At 36.7% G+C, this 17876-nt stretch overlaps 2 protein-coding genes across 3 annotated transcripts; one reads left to right on the top strand and one right to left on the bottom strand.

Moving 5' to 3' along the window:
• The first annotated feature begins 4370 nt into the window (after positions 1 to 4370).
• LOC306853471 (annexin A5-like) lies at positions 4371 to 12052 on the top strand. 2 transcript variants are annotated; one of them, XM_079390912.1, is made up of 13 exons: positions 4371 to 4435; positions 4655 to 4689; positions 7478 to 7562; positions 7783 to 7877; positions 8264 to 8377; positions 8536 to 8626; positions 9445 to 9524; positions 10137 to 10187; positions 10803 to 10896; positions 10982 to 11077; positions 11244 to 11302; positions 11511 to 11633; positions 11705 to 12052. In XM_079390912.1, exons 2-13 carry the CDS (start codon positions 4687 to 4689, stop codon positions 11762 to 11764), a joined length of 951 nt encoding a protein of 316 aa, XP_079247038.1. In that variant the 5' UTR covers positions 4371 to 4435; positions 4655 to 4686; the 3' UTR covers positions 11765 to 12052. The 2 variants fall into 2 exon arrangements, with proteins under 2 accessions (XP_079247038.1, XP_079247037.1); XM_079390911.1 differs by having other exon boundaries at positions 11511 to 12039.
• A 3257-nt stretch (positions 12053 to 15309) lies between these two features.
• fgfbp1a (fibroblast growth factor binding protein 1a) lies at positions 15310 to 16505 on the bottom strand. The gene has a single exon (XM_079391167.1). The coding sequence runs from the start codon at positions 16397 to 16399 to the stop codon at positions 15797 to 15799; it is 603 nt and encodes a 200-aa protein (XP_079247293.1). The 5' UTR covers positions 16400 to 16505; the 3' UTR covers positions 15310 to 15796.
• Between the last annotated feature and the right edge of the window lie 1371 nt (positions 16506 to 17876).

The raw sequence follows: 17876 nt of genomic DNA, 5'->3' as shown, positions 1-17876 counted from the left end.
ATCTTACACAGCAAGTGAATGAACCGTCACACTGCTTGATCTCAGGAATCTGTAAAGAGCTGCAGTAGATTTATGCAATTTTATTGCAACTGATGCCCTCCCCGAGGAGGTTCCTGGTGACATCCACCTCCTTGCCTCTTACAGCGGGATGGGGCTGGAACATAAGTGTGTATGTGGGGCTCTTCACAGCATTGCTGGTTCTGATGGGACTTCTTCTGTGGATGCTGCTGAAACAGCTCAGGAACTCTGTAGGCAATAGTACCCTTCAGGCACATCTGGGCTCCCGCAGACATCGTGTGTCCTGAGAGAGAAACATCATGGATAAAGATGAAAAAAGAGACTTTTGGAGGATTTGCATACAGCTCTGATTTCTGAAGCTGCTGGATAATGAAAGACGTGACAGCAAATACTGTGCCTGGGATGGATGAAAGAATGAAAAACTGTATTGAGGACTTTTAAAGCTTTGCAACGGAAATGTGAGATGTATTTACTGACTCATCTATGGTATGGCAGATGCTTTACATGTTTCAGCAGACACATTCTGTTTAGGAAACCCGTGTTTTCTTTTACTGATAAAAAATGTTATTCTGACATCAGTTCTTTGTAAAAAATAGATTATTGACTTTTTTCAATAACATTACTTCAACATATATTAGTTTGTAAAGCCAATACTATTCACTCACACAAAATCACACACACACACACACACACACACACACACACACACACACACACAGAGACAGACAGATTAATTAAAAAGTCAGTCAGATATGTCTGCTAATTAGTTTCAGGGCAGGAATAGATTTTTTTCTACTGTTTGTTTTTGGCATGAAGAGGGATATTTATGAATAAAAGAGTGCAATCAATCATGTTGCATATTGAGAAAATGTCTTAATGGAAAAAAGATAATGCAACCTTGAATTCCTTTAGGAATTGCTAACTAACAATGGAGACCTGTCACAGTCAATGTTTAATGTTCAGACATAATGTTTGTGGTGTAAAGTACGCTGATAACAAAAAAAGTGTGCCTTTTTTTTACTCTGCTTTCTTGCCTTTCTTTTAGTAGTCCTTTATTGTCTTTTCTTTGGCACACTAAAAGGCCAACAATACATTTTTCCTCAGATATGTATCCGTGTATACGGATTTAACATCTAAATTATGATAAACAAAGTTTGGTTCTACACCAGAAACACAAGATATATATAATGCTTACAAGAATAGGCTACATCCTAAAATATAATTAGAAGTACAATTAGCATCAAGCTACACTTGAAAATGTACTTAATTTATTAATGTATTTGCTTACCCACTTTAAACCATCATCGAATGCTTGTAATGACTTCTGATTGTGATTTATAGTTGATTTTGATTCTATAATAAGCAGACACATGCACTGTTTGTATGTTTAATAACGCTACACTGCTAATATTAGTCATAAACATTCTTTATTGCTATAAAAAAATACCATGAGCTGCATACAATACACATACAGAAAATATATCGTCATAATTATGTCTATTTGCTTTCATATTTCATGTGTAGAAAAATATTTCTCTCCTTTTTATATATATGGAAGGGCAAGAGATACGATTACATGATTGACAACGAGCTCTGACTCATAAACACTCGTCAGATCACATGATTCAGTGGAGAATTAATATGTTATTCTGTATAAAGAACACGTGAGAGTCTGTTCTTAAATGCCAACAATAACAAGAACTCGGCATTCACTCTTCTCTCCAGCATTATGTCACTGGGCTAGTAAAACATCATCAGCCTTGAATAACAATGAAGTCAACTCTGTTGCTTTTATTAAACCATTCACGTTGTGTGTGTTTATGTGCCTGAGGCAAGTGAGAAAATTTAATTCACACCACACTACATACTCGAGCAATTTAGCAAAACAAACAGCAGGGTTCTTCTATTTGATGAGGGGTCCTTACATGTAGTTTAGTGAACTTTAGTGCACTTCAGCCACTGACACATTAGTACTTGATTGATAATTATTATTAATCTTAATATTCTTGGCTCTCTCTTGCCTGGCAAGCAATGAGCATGGTTTATTTACGCATTACCTTAAAACAGAAAAATAAGTTTTATTTTGCTGTGTTGAAGTGGTGTATAAATCACATAAATAAAATAAGCATATCAAGGCTCTAAACAAAACATAATTCTTTAAGGAAGGCCAAAGCAATACACTTTATTGCCCATCAATCAGTATTCGGAGAGAGGTTCTCCGTGTTCTGGTTATTACTTCTGTCAAAGCCTGATGCTTCTATAATTAATAATATTCAAACTATTGATTATGTTCAAAGCTGAGCAAACATCACCTGAACTTCATCTAAAGAAAACATTTATAATATATTTATTTTTGCACACAAACAACTTATACAGTTGCATTAAAGTACACTAGCTATAATTTTGTCAAAGTATGCAAAAATTACATATTTGTTTATTGCTATTTTATTACATAGCCTTAACTATTTTGATAGCTATGAAATTATCCAAAACATAGGAGTCATGCCCTCCAAACACATTGGAACACATACAAGATGTCACATTTTATTATTGGGTGATTCAACACACAGATGTTTTACCAGCAAGATGTTCAGCACTTTTAGAGTTTCATCTCATCTGATGTGAGCATAAGTATTGGAACAGTTGCCTCACAGGTCTTTCTAAGTGATCAGCTGTGTCCTGTTGCATTAATTCTTCAGATATTAAAAGCAGGGAATGTGTCGTATCAGTTATATTCATTACTTCTGAATCTTGCATTCGATGATGACACACACAAACCAGGATGAAGATGAGGGAGCTGACTTTGAGAGAAAAGCAAGCAATTTGGATGCTAAAAGAAAAGAGGAAGTCAATCAGAGCTATAGCAAAAACAAAGGGCATAGAGAAATCAAGAGTTTGGAAACCACCAGCGACACTAGCAACCAACAACGACCTGATCGGCTGAGAAAACAACAGCAGTTGATGACAGACAAATCATAAAAGCTGTGAAAATGAACCCTAAAAGACATGTCTGTAAAATCACCAACAACTTCCAGAAAGCTGGGGTGATGCTCTGACAATCTACTGTCCTCAGGAGACTTTGACACAGAATTACAGATGCTACACAGCAAGATGCAAACCTGTGACCAGCACCAAAAATAGAAAGGCAAGATTAGAGTCTGCAAAAAAGCACAAAGGTGAGCCAGAAGAGTTTTGGAACTGTGTTTATGGACCGATGAGACAAAGATGAACCTTTATCTAAGTGACAGGAAAGCAAAAATGTAGAGAAAAAAAGGGAACTGCAAATGATCCCAAGCATACAGCCTCATCTGTAAAGCATGGCGGAGGTGGTGTCATGGCATGGGCATGCATGGCTGCCTCTGGAACAGGCCCCCTCAACTTTACTGATGACTTAATGTATGATGACAGTAGCAGAATGAATTTGGAAGGGTACAAAACCATCTTGCCTACCAATAGTCAAGAAAATGCCACCAGATTCATTAGGAAGTGCTTCATATTGCATCAGGACAATGACCCAAAACACCCTGCCAGTTCAGTCAAGGAATGTATAAGGGCAAAGAAATGGAAAGTCTTAGATTGCCCAAGTCAAATTGAACATGAATTTCACCAGCTGAAGAGGAGAGTAAAGGCAGAAACTCCCCAAAACAAACAACAATTTGGAACTGGCTGCATTAAAGGCTGAGGAAAGTATTTCAAAGGATGAGACCAAGAGTCTGGTGATGTCTATGGGTCACAGACTCACTGCTGTGATTGTGTGCAAGGGATCTGCAACTAAATAATAGCTTTTAATCTTTTATATCTGCCTTATGTTCAACTGTCCCAATACTTATGCTCACATCAATGAGTGGTATGAACTCTAAAAGTGCTGTTCTTTTTATTTGGTCAAACATGTATGTGTTGAAACGGCTAATAATAAAATGTGACATTCTGTAGTTTGGTCTCGTATTCATCTTTTAATCATATTTGTAAATGTCTTGACTCCACAGCCAACAGAGCAATTTTGTCTTTACCGTTCCAATACTTATGGAGGGCACTGTAGGGCTATATAAAACATAGATAAAAGTGCCCAAATTTGGCAACATGTGGACATTTGGAGTTTTGCTGTAAAAGAGTTTCAAACAGATCTACGCATCTCATGGTATTCTCTATAACTATTTACTTATTTTGAATAACAATAATTTAAACCATTTTGACTACTAAACGATTAGAAATATAAATTCACCAACACAAGGACACCGAATATAAAGCCTACAGCTACATCCATCGTCTTCGTTTTACTCTGTTCTCCACGTCAGTCAATATGATTGACAGCTGGTTTTGAGGGCGTGTCCTTCATCCAGCTACTACAACTTCTCCGACTGTTGACACGCGCCAGAAGTCTGACCTCTCGCGCACAGGTGACTGCATACAGCAACAGGTAGGCTACGTATGTTTGCTGTCCTGAATAGATAACGTATTGTAACGGGGTAGCTTAAGTGAGTAAATGACAGGAATAATTTATGTACAGTCTTAAAGTCATTTAGCTACTGTGGATTCTAGAACGTGCAATTTCGCATCACAACGTAATGAGTTTCAGTTACTGCTGAACTGGTCTGATAATGATAACTTTATGTACTCTTTTTTTTTTCTTTTCCAGATCTGCACACAGTGCTGCCTGTACCTGTACAAATGGTAAGAGTTGAGCTGCATTTGTATAATTATTTGTATTAATATTAATATTAATATTTTAGTTTATGATGAGTTTTATTGGGCAAATTTGGGTCTTTGACTTGTGTCATGTTTTGCTGGCTTAACTCTAAGCTTAAAACGTTTGTTTTAAATCAGTTTAACTAATGGTTTAACTAGAAGTATACAAATACAAGTATTATTGTAACGGCAAAAATCATTAGTATAATAAATAAATAAATAAACAAAAAATAAATAAATAACAGGGGCAGTTTCCACATAAATGAATTCCCATAAATTAGAATTCAAGGGTTAAGTTATAGATCTATGTTGGCATGGTGACCGTTAAGTCACCATGATGGTGAAGGTGATGGATGATTGGATTACAGCAGATGATATCAGATCAGACTGAGGAAACCCACCGAACTGGACCAAGCAAACACCCATAGTTTATACTGTAGTACATCTACAAGGATTAGCCATGCTTGGGCTGGCATATCGTGTGTTGTTTCTTAAAAGTTTAATGCTATGACACAGGCTCTTTTTCAAGGTGACATAATTTTAAGATATACAGGTGCATCTCAATAAATTAGAATGTCGTAGAAAAGTTAATTTATTTCAGTAATTCAACTCAAATTGTGAAACTCATATTTTAAATAAATTAAATGCACACAGACTGAAGTAGTTTAAGTCTTTGGTTCTTTTAATTGTGATGATTTAGGCTGACATTTAACAAAAGCCCACCAATTCACTATCTCAACAAATTAGAATACTTCATAAGACCAATAAAAAAATTGTTGGCCTACTGGAAAGTATGTTCATTTACTGTATATGCACGTTTGCTTTAATTACTGCCTCAATTCGGCGTGGCATGGAGGTGATCAGTTTGTGGCACTGCTGAGGTGTAATGGAAGCCCAGGTTGCTTTGATAGCGGCCTTCAGGTCATCTGCATTGTTGGGTCTGGTGTCTCTAGATTCTCTATGGGGTTCAGGTCAGGCAAATTTGCTGGCCAATCAAGCACAGTAACACCATGGTCATTGAACCAGCTTTTGGTACCTTTGGCAGTGTTGGCAGGTGCCAAGTCCTGCTGGAAAATGAAATCAGCATCTCCATAAAGCTTGTCAGCAGAAGAAAGCATGAAGTGCTCTAAAATGTCCTGGTAGATGGCTGCATTGACTGTGGACTTCAGAAAAAACAGTGGACCAACACCAGCAGATGACATGGCAGCCCAAATCATCACTGACTGTGGAAACTTCACACTGGACTTCAAGCAACATGGATTCTGTGCCTCTCCACTCTTTCTCCAGACTCTGGGATCTTTTTTTAAATTTACTTTCATCTCAAAAGAGGACCACTTTGGACCACTGAGCAACAGTCCAGTTCATTTTCTCCACAGCCCAGGTAAGATGCTTCTGACGTTGTTCCTGGTTCAGAAGTGGCTTGATAGCCCATGTCCTGAAGATGTCTGAGCGTGGTGACTCTTGATGCACTGACTCCAGCTTCAGTCCACTCCTCAGTGTTTGAATCAGCTTTGCTTGACAATATTCTCAAGCTTGCAGTCATCCCTGTTGCTTGTGTACCCTTTCCTACCCAAATTATTCCTTCCAGTCAACTTTGCATTTAATATGCTTTGATACAGCACTCTGTAAACAGCCACACCTTTCAGGAATGACCCTCTGTGACTTACCCTCTTTGTGGAGGGCGTCAATGTTCATCTTCTGGACCATTGCCGAGTCAGCAGTCTTCTCCATTATTGTGGTTTCAAAGAACAAGAGATACCCGGAATTTATACTGTATGGATGGTCATTAATTGAAACTCAAATGTAAATATTCTAATATTTTGAGATACTGATTTTTGACTTTCTTCAGCTGTAAGCTCTAATCATCAAAATTAAAACAAAAAACTTTTGAAATGTTTTACTTTACATGCAATGAATGTAAAATATATGAAAGTTTCACTTTTTGAAATAACTTACAAGAAAAAGTGAACTTTTTCACAACATTCTTATTTATTGAGATGCACCTGTATGTGTGTTGTCATAGCACTTTATTATAGAAATCATAAGAGCAAGGAAAGATTAATGCTACTGCTTTTGGTATCAAATTTGACCAAAGCTCTCGGGGTTAACTGATCCCTAACTTTCAACCTGAACTTGAACCCTAAACCCAAACCCTATACCTTATCTCATTCTTCACCGCAGCACTGCCATTAACCTGAACCGCAATCTTGGTCTATCTTTAATCAGTCATGTATTGATTACAGTTACTCTGTGTGTATATAGTGTTTACAGAGGTTTTAAAGGGTTACCAGAAAGATACAATCGCAATGTAAACAAGAAATGTGGAAATGGATGCTTTCAGCCTTTGAAAGGTCATCTAGACTGAGAGCACAATTATTGCAAACAGTTTCCACTGTCATTGGTTCATATCTGTCTGCTAAATATATATTCAATATTTACACATGGTAATGAGTTTAATAAATGAGGTTGATGTTTCTCATATTCTCAAACACCTGCGCTGAATAATCCATTCAGAATTCACCTGCTCCACATGTTTTTTAGTGCTTTGAATGATTATGCATGTTAATTATTTTTGTTTGACATTTTCCTATTCAGTCTGCAAATACCAAAACCTGGTTTTGTGCTTTTGGTTCAATATAAAACAAATATTTTGCCCTGCATACTTTATAATGCTGCCGACTTTTCTTATGTGAGAATATATCTGGCAACCAGTAAGGGCCTACTTTATATTATATTATGATTTTGGTTCATTTTGGTTTTGTATTTTCTTCAGGCAACCCGAGGAAGTGTGAAACCCTTTGTGAACTTTAATGCAAAGCATGATGCAGAAGTTTTGCGCAAGGCCATGAAAGGGATCGGTAAGTTTCAGTCAGACCTTTAAGAGAGTTCACCTCTCTTTGTTAAGATCTAGATGTTTTTTCTTCCATAATTAGCAATCATAATTAGCCAGAACATAGTGGTAACTATAGTAATTGCTGTTAGCAAATTATACTGATCAGTGGACTAAAGAAAAACATCTTCAGCTCACTCTTACACTATATCTTACTTTCACCCTCTTCTATAATCCTTTATTTTCAGGCACTGATGAAGATGTCATCCTCATGTTACTGGCAGCTCGCAGTAATGCCCAGAGACAGGAAATAAAAGCAGCCTATAAAAAGGCTTTTAGCAAGGTGAGCAAATTACATTATTATCTAGTGTCAGACCAGGAATAAATAGTTTGTTGAATCTAAATTATGTAAAAAATGTCTTTTAACTTTAAGTACATCTTCTTCTGAAATTGATAACACAATAAAAATGCTGTTCAAAATGAAGACAAAAGGTATTTAAACATGATTGTTTTTCCATTCAATTACTTAGAAGCACTGCTGTGCATCAATAGCAATACATCAATATATTCATTTTGAGCTGTTGTTTTGCACACAACCTCTTATTGATGTTGATATAATTCAGTGCCGTCATGATGAACGTCTAAAACAATGTTAAAATGCTAATGAGTTTCACATCTTCAGTTTAATGGGCAATATATTTTCTTCTGTCTCTTGACTCATGTTCTCAGGATCTAGTGAAAGACCTACGGTCAGAGCTTGGTGGGAAGTTAGAGGATCTCATCGTGGCCCTCATGTATCCATCCATATTATATGATGCACATGAACTCCATAAGGCCATCAAGGTGACATCAAACATTTCCATCGTCTATGGGATATAATTAAAAACTAGAAAAAGAAAGAATAAAAAACACATTGTTATGAAAATGCTTTTCCATTATGATAAACTTGAGCCTATCTCATCTCAGGATGGTTATCTTTTTAATTGTTTATTTTCTTACAGGGAGTGGGTACAGAGGATGGAGTTTTAATTGAGATCCTGGCATCCAGGACATGTGATGAAATGAAAAATATCGCCAAAGCTTATAAGAAAGGTAACATTTATCATGCAGGCACAGGGTACAGCTGACATGAAAATATCCCACTATTGCAAGCAAGGTTGATACATGATCATGGGCCTCATTTATAAAGTGTGCGTACGCTCAGATTTGATCTTAAGAGTGTGCGTACGTTTAAATCCACGCCAGCGCTCATATTTGTAAAAACTGTCTTTGACGTGGAAAAACGCTTAGCGCCACGTCAGGGTCTGAGCAGATGTACGCTCTTTTTCTTGTTCGAGTACTGCAGGTTTTTGGAAATGTACGCTGTTCTTGCAGCTCACTGTTCTAAATGAAAGAATTTGGATGATGACTGGCGATCTTTTACATGTTAATGACATTAGGAGTCGTTTACAAGCAGAGAGCTGAAACCATTTATTTGCGTGCAAGTTCAAGATCATTTACGATTCAGAGATTTCACATCTGAAAGAGATGCGTACGTGCGTTTTCTGTACGTACGTTCATTTTATGAATCACCTGTATGCTTATTTGAGACATGATTGAAGGATCAATTTTAAGATGGTTTCTGCACAACATTTTATAAATGAGGCCCCGTGTCTATTTATATTTACTTTGAACACTCCAAACAATTAATTTCAATTGGTAAGGGTCAGTTTTTTGTAAAACTGTGGGTTTCCCTTCTTCAAAGTCGCCATATTGCAAACAAACAGGCCATATGGAGTACAAATCTCTGCAAGGCATCACTGTTAAAACTGATCCCTTCCCATTAAACTAATCCAATTGGCCCAATAAGCAGCAATTGTCAAGATAAGTGTGAACTGTCAATAGATCCCGTCTCATGTGTCTTGACCTAGAATATGGAAGCAAGCTGGAAAAAGACATCATGGGTGATACTTCAGGACATTACCAGAGGCTGCTGGTGATCCTTGCACAGGTAAAGAAATGGCAGTTTAAAAGGAAATCAAAAATAAAGGAGCACAAGTAAGAGTGCATAAAAAAGTAGAATGAAGTATGAATGAATAATTATAATCATCTTTGATTTTGTGCAGCATTTAAAATAAACGAAGTAATCAAATGAGGTAAAAAGTCAAATAAATTATTTAGTACTTTTAATTTTTTTAATATTTAATTCACTGGATTATCAGAAATGTACATGTTCTAATATATGTTATAGGAAAAATAACTATTGTCATGATATATCTGTCATTACTATATTACCAGTACAACTTCAGTCAATGTGATGATTAGGGCAAGAGATGGGAGAGGATACTAAAAAAGGTTGAGAGATGAAACAGAGCAGCTTCCTCTTGGAATGATAACACGAGCACCAGTGAAGTCATCCTTAAGTAATTAAAACAGCTCTTGAGTTAATGTTGTTGAGAAGATTAAATGGTTCTCAGGGGTAAAGTGTGGGTAATTCAATATTGGAGTTTACCAGGTTAGGGAAAATTCTACGCCCTCTCTCAGCATATTTGCGGTGATGGAGAAGGGCTGATGTTTCTGTGACGTTCTCTGACCTTGGTTATGTTTCTGTTCCTACACTCAGGGAAACAGGGAGGAGGGAGTGGATGAGAGCAGAGTGGAGAAAGATGCAAAGGTAAAGTTCATAGTCATGAGTGATTAAGCACCTTGATAAAGTACTATGAATTTCTTAAAGAGACAGTTTACCCTTAATATAAAACATTTACTCTTCACACCATTCCAAAATTGTATGACTTATTCTGTTGAATAAAGAAAAATGTCTAGGAACAGTTAAAACAATGTTAAAGCACTGTGTTCCTCAAAAAAAAGTGTAATTTTCATTTTGCATTTATTTATTAATTTAATATAGTCTTTTTTCCCCTGTGAAACACTAAAGGAGACGCTAGGTAGAATATCAAAGCATCTATTTTCCATGTAAAGTGGATGTTGAGTTATGCTCCAAAAAAGACAAAAAGCTCCATAAAAGTATCATAAAAGTAGTCTATGACTTATTCACTTTATTACAAGTCTTCTAAAACAATATGTTTTGTTTGAGCTTTTATGGTGCTATCTTTTCCTTTCGGGACCTTGGTAGTGTAAATCGCTATCCACTTAACACAGATGCTTGGACATTGTGCTTAATATCTCCTTTTGTGATTCACAACTAGCTGTATGTTGATGTAAACATGGAAAAGACGTAACTGGATCCTCAGGTTTAAGTTGCGAACCTTGTTCATTGATCGTGTTTCAGGAGCTGTTTGCTGCTGGAGAGGAGAAATTCGGCACGGACGAGGACAAGTTCATCAACATACTCGGCAACAGGAGCGCCGAACACCTGAGAAAAGGTGCACGCTTGTGTGTTCAAAGCCTTTTGATGTGTTCAGAACTGCCTTGAAGGGCCATCTAATGGCTTCGGTGTCCCTATTTCAGTGTTTGATGCCTACAAAAAGATTGCCGGCTGTGACATTGAAGAGAGCATAAAAGATGAGTGCACTGGGAACCTGGAAGCACTGCTGCTGGCTGTGGGTACGGAAATCCCTGTTGTAATTTGCTATCTGGACGGACTGAACCATCACTCTATGATGATTAACTGATATAATAGATTAACAGCATACTAAATAAGTTTGTAAATAATGACACTATCCCTTTAACTGAAGTGTAAAACTGATGTTTCTCTCTCTCCCCCCTTTAGTTAAGTGCGCAAAAAGTGTGCCTGCTTATTTTGCCGAATCCGTTCGAGAGTCTATGCGGGTATGAAGGCTTATTTCATTAAGATTCTCATCTGTTTTTTCCTCTTGATCATGAATTGGATAATTTGCTGCTCATTTTGGATTATCAAATGCTGACAGTCCAAGTGGAAAAATAAAAACAACTCGTGGCCTGTTTATTAAATGAATGTGTTGGTCTGAATGATAATGAAAAAACTGATTTCACACATTATTGTTTTGTTGATTTACAGCATGCTGGCACTGATGATGAGACTCTCATAAGGATCATGGTGTCCAGAAGTGAACGGGATATGTTGGATGTCAGAGCGAATTACAAGAAGAAGTATGGAGACTCACTCTACAGCACCATACAGGCAAGTTATGCAAACACACACTTTGTCACAAACACCAATAAATCTAAGCATTGTTTTTGCCCTTATTTTAGGGGGACACTGAAGGAGATTACCAGAAGGCCCTCCTCTACTTGTGTGGTGGTAATGATTAGAAATAAAAGTGCTAATTATTTACATCAGTTTAAGTCCTTATATTATCTTCAGCTTTCTTGTGCACTTGTGTTTATTTTTATGTCTTTTATGTTTTATGGTTTGACTAAGTAGTTTTAGTGTTGGCGAATATGAGGGTATTCTGTAATGGTTTTGGTGTGATGTTTGTGGACTTATTCTTTAACAGAATGGTTTCAGACTGGTTAATGAATTGTTTTGGTTGATGTATTGTTTCAAAATCATGTGAAGTCTTTGAAAATAAAATGTTATGGACCATATTGATGTTTTGTAAAGTCATATGCAGTTCCTCGTTTTGTTTCTGTTGACCAAAATAATAATTTTTTACACTAGATGGCAGTATTGCTCTAACAAATCTTATATTCTCCCTCAGCATATTTTGACCCATTTAGTGCAGTTTTTCTTGAGATGATTTCCTCCTGAATTAATATTATCATTCTAAAATATTTTTCTGCTAAAGTTAAACTTACAACAGCTTCATTCAGACAAATGGAAATTAGTGAATGGATAAGCAAGAGAGTTAACAAGATAAATGACCCTTCCATGGGAACAGGCTCACACACACACACAAAAACACGTTTGTTTTTGTGAAAAGTGGGGACATCCCATAGGCGTAATGGTTTTTATACTGTACAAACTGTATGTGCTATTGCCCTATACCTACCCTACACCTAAACTTAGCCCTCACAGGAGACTTTCTGCATTTCAACTTTCCCCCAAAAAACCTCACTCTCTATGATTTATAAGCGTTTTGAAAAGTGGGGACATGGGTCAATGTCCTGAAAAGTCACCTTCACCTTGTAATACCGGTCATACATGTGTCATTATACAAATTTATGTCCTCATTTGTCACAAAAATGTGCGCACACACACACACACGCACACACAACAAAACAAACATGTAACTTTTTATTTGATTTCATAATCTGAACACAAAGTATGACAGCTTTTTTACAAAAATGTTCCATACTTCTTATTTTGTAGCGCGTGTTTTGGAAATGTAATAAGTAATTTTCACTTAATCCAGGGGACACCTTGATATCAATTTGACATCAAATATTAGTCAAGATTTTATCAAGATACTGTAAAATCATTTTAAATTCAGTTTGGATGGCAATTTCTTCCAGTGACAATAGGAAGTTAATCCTGAAATCCTTTTCACACTGAAACTGGTTTAATGATAGGCCAGTGTGGTGGACATTCAATTTACATCAAATCAACATCATGTCAAGGTTTTGACGTCAGTGTGATTTGCATATTTGACCTGTTTTTTGACGTCAGTTTAATGTCTTTTCTACATCAATTGCCCACTGGGAAATCTAGTCTTTTAAGTCTTTCATTAGGCTTGATGATATTATGTGGGGTCAATTGGTTTGCCTCAGATATTTTACTTCAGCAAGACTGAAACCTTTCATACACAACCTGATAATAAATGCATTCCTGAGGTATTAAAATAAGATTTATTATTTTATTTATATTAGTTGAGGTGACTGTTATATGTTTTGTTTTACTTGTGCAGTGTACAGTCTCAACTCAGTATGAGCTACAATGATGTTGAGACTCTTATAAGATCGCATTCTTTTATTATGTGTGCTATGTGGAATGTGCGTGTGTGGATACAAGCTCTAAATCTCTTTACTAAATCCCAAAGCTGGCATTTTCAGCACAAAGCCCCTAATTTCTATACTGAGGACTCCATTATTTCCAGGATGGAATTTATTAAGGTCATTATTTTAGCCAATCAGTATTCAGAATGTCTGGGTGTGCAATCAGGCCATATGTTAACCCTTCATGAAACCACACTCTACAGGTCCCACCAGGAAGTAAAGGATCCCCTTGAGAGGTTACATGAGAGCATTGTTTGAATTAATCTCAGTGGGAGAAGAAAGCGCTTGGCATGGCATCCTACACTTAAGTAAGCACCACACCTTCATTAATAGATGAAAAGAGCAAAGAACTGAAATCTAAGTAATTGTTATTCTTTCATTCTTAAATGTCACGCAACAAGTATTTATATGGGAACTATATACAGGCAAATTAATTCTTCATGTGAATACCCGTTGTAGGCTTATCCCTGGGCAAAACCATGCAGCTTTGGGTGCATTTGTACTCCACTAGATTTTCCCTCTGCTCTTTTATGTGCGCAAACTTTACAATTTTTACCTCTATCTATATTAAAACTGTCTTATTTCTTGAGTTATCGTTCTTGCAAGTTAGAAGTCCAGAAATGTTTCTGTTGATTTTCTCTAAATGACAGATTGAAAACATCAACAAACTGCAATAATGGATTCTGAATGTGTTCATAATTTTGATGGGAATGTTGTTTTTGGAAAGGAGAGGCCACAACATGTGTGAGTGTATTTAATTTCTGGTATGACCAAAAACCCACAAGATGCTAAAATCAGTTTTGAGTGATTGAATGGTTTGGTTCATGACTGACCACTTGTGTTGTAGAGAGAGCCACATCCTGAAATATGTTTATATGTGAAGCTTCAAAACAGTAATTTATTGCTTTCATAGAACATATTCAGATGGGTTCGTTCGTAAGAAACAGTAAAACTGTAAAAGCAAACTGTAATATAACAAAATGAAGCATTTCCAGGTGCAATAACAGTAATTATGCCAAACAATCATAAAAATCATAGCTAGCGATAATATTAAGCCTAATTTAGGCTTTTAATGTTCATGTTGTCTTGACATCTGTACAGCTCTAAACTTTCAGTTAACATGGGCTCTATGCATTTGATCACCCATTGGAATTTGCAGAATAACCATTTCCAAGAATTCTTGTAATGACTCGTAGGAAAGAAGCACATGGTTTCAACTGGAATGAAATGATCCCTGTTGGAGTAATTAATCTGGGTTTAAACCACTAAAGTCATTCAGTGTTTCTATACTTGAAAATACACGCAAGAACAAACAACCACTCTTCACCTGAGATAAAGCTACAAGATGCAGCTAAATTAATTTTTTATATGTATTTTAAATTTATATACTGTAAATTAAATGTTCATTTATTAGTTTTAGATTATAAAATTTTAATTATTTTAGTTTATTTTTTATTTCCAGTTATCATTTATTTTACTTCAATTTTATTTCGTTTTTAAATATATTTTTTATGATTATGGTAAACAATAATAACCCTACTTTGCACATAGAATTTTACTCTCTCTCTCTCTCTCTCTCTCTCTCTCTCTCTCTCCCACACACACACACACACACACACACACTGATTTAAATACCTCCATCAATAGGATTAGGTAAGAGCAAAGCATCAAGTTCTACACTTGCCAGTTTCCATGCTTGGAACAACCTTTCCAAACTGTGATGAACATTCCTATTCAAGTAAAGATAAGAGATAGGCAAATAGAGAAAATAAAATAATGATAATAAAAAAAACTAAAAAAAAAAGCCATTTTGTTCCAGAGATAACTCAGTACAATTACAAACACCAATATCCATTTCATTTCCATTTCAACCATGTGTCTCGACACAAACATACAAATACACATTTAGTTTTTTTCTGTCATGGTGGGGACTTTATTGAATTTTGATATTTAAAAAAAAAAAAAAAAAAAAAACATTTACACATTTTTGTTTATTATTTAGACATTGTTTAACAAGACATTATTTAGTATGTTTCTTTAGACATTTTATCTTGTGGAGCCCATCTCCCCACAGGTGATCTCAGGTTTTATTTTCTTGTGCGGACAGTTTCAGAAGAACCACTGATTTTTTTCTCTCTCCAATATCTGTTAACATATTGCTTTCATATTACGCAAACAAAAATGTAAATAGCCTACACTGTGTCATGGTAGGCTATGTATGGTGGCTATGCGTATCTTGGTATGAACTTGTTGTTTTTTTTTTGGGATGATGGCCATATTTATGTAAAGTTCATTTAAAGTGCTAATAATGAATCACAAAAAAGGAAAAAATAACTGTGCAAGATATTAATTTAATTCAGAAATTAATATAATATAAAAATTGCCTTGAAAAAGTATTTTCAAAGTCAATCACGAGCATTCATCATTCTCAAGCATCAAGAAGACGAATGTACACAGTGAAGACCAGGCGCTGCTGCATTTTTCTTCGGCCACTCTCAGCCTCTCGATCCTCTCAGGACAGTGATTATTCCCCGCGGTTGTCGGTAACGGGGCTCTGGAGGAGGGCCGCGTGTCCTTCAGTCTGAAGTGCGCTTCCGCGGGCGCGCTCCGGCACATACCGGCTTTGACCATCGCCGTAGAGTCGCCACACAGTCTCCTCTGCTTTTTCAGAGAACGGGAGATCTGTTTCCAGTAGGCTTTGGTATTGGATGCGTATTGTTGACATGCTGTGGGCTTCGCTACATATTCGCAGCCGAAAGTCTTTGCCCCGTTTTTACACGTGACTCCCAATACAAACGCATCATCGCCGCGCACCGCGCGCCACGAACACCGAGTTCCGTCCTTCAGCGAGAATCTCCCTTTCAGGCCACTTTCATTCCGCTGACCTGTTCTCTTCCCCTTCCCATCTGTCTGCGCTCTCCTTCCTCTATCTCTCAGGCTGTTCACCTGTGCGAAATGCTGCACGATACAGGCGAAGATCAGAACGAGAGCAATGTCTGTCACGCGTTTCATGTCCTCACCAGAATTACTGTCAAACAACTGCAGGAAGAACTGGACGTGACATTTGTGGTCACAAATGGTTTTTCCGAAAACAACACAAGAGAGCTGCGAAATCTTTGGTTTTGCACCTGAAGTTCGTGACTGCCATTTATAGAGCATCTCGCGCACGCACCTCCCTCACAATTCACATTCTTGCACGTGTCTTGTTCTGGGATATTAATTTGGCAAGCGATGACTTTTGATGGCATGTCTTGGTTTATTTATAGATCATAACTCATCAGCATAGTACAAAATAAACTCCATAGCTTTCATGTGAATGTTCTGCCAAACTGTTACAACTTGAGGACTATAATAACTATAATACATGTAGCCTAAAGTCCCGACCCAAAATTCATTTCAGCGAATCGGTTCTTTTGAACATTCGGACTCAGAGAACAGGAAATAGGACAATAGACGATGGGTAAATGCTACTTTTTCGATGTAAAGACATACAATCAGGCGCGCAGATGGCACTGCTGACAGCTTGGTCACCCCCAGTTAAAAAATCCCATCTGCGCCCCTGCATACAAAAATGCAACAATGACCAAATATACCAGACAGAACGGCATACAACAGCTAGAAATGCAGCTGTATTTTTAAAAAATGAAAATAAATAACCATGCACTAAAGAAACGGTTCTCTTCTCCGCCACGGCGACAGGTTCTCGATTCGAGTCATGAGTTGTTGACTCGAGAATTGTTCAGACCGATGAACTCTTTCAACCGATCGAAAAGATCCGACTCAAAAGAACGATAATCGAATCAAACACTATTTACAATTGCAGCAGACAGCATCTTGTAACAGAAACTATAGGCCTATATGTATTTTTATTAACTCTCACATGATAAAATTATCTGTATGTTAATAGTCTAAATTTTGTATAGGCCTAACTAATGTAATTTTAGCCAACATATTGCCTGCCCTACACTTACTACTGTACTGTACTGTAACAATGTTTTTATGAATTAAAATTTTTAAACAGCAATAAAATACACAGATTAACATATTCAGCAACTGAATACAGTATTTTGTTGGACTATGGTTACCATAAAATTTTGTATGGTAAACGCCCTGCACTTGAAAGACCTTTCTCAGGTACGAAGACTTTGCTAACACAATAGCGCCCTCTACTGTCACACTCATGCAAATCGCTCCCACACAAAAAGAAAAGGTGAAAAAAACAAAAAATTATTCAGAACAAACACAAAACAAAACAAAATGTTCCCTACTCCACTATAAAATGTAACTCATATATTACAATTGATATATTACAGTCTGAAGTGACCTGTGGCTCTACAGCTTTCAGAAAGGCTGACCCACACTCTTAGTAGAGACTGAACCAAAGTTCAAAAAAATAACTTTAAAGTGCAAATATGAACTTCTAGCTATCAAAAAGTTTCAAAGTTGAACTTAAAGGTTCTATAATGATCCACTGGTTAGTTGGCAGTTA

Source organism: Barbus barbus (genome assembly GCF_936440315.1).
Source record: "Barbus barbus genome assembly, chromosome: 33".
NCBI lineage: Eukaryota > Metazoa > Chordata > Actinopteri > Cypriniformes > Cyprinidae > Barbus > Barbus barbus.
The sequence above is the reverse complement of the archived record's forward strand: the minus strand, read 5'-3'. Positions and strand labels throughout refer to the sequence as shown.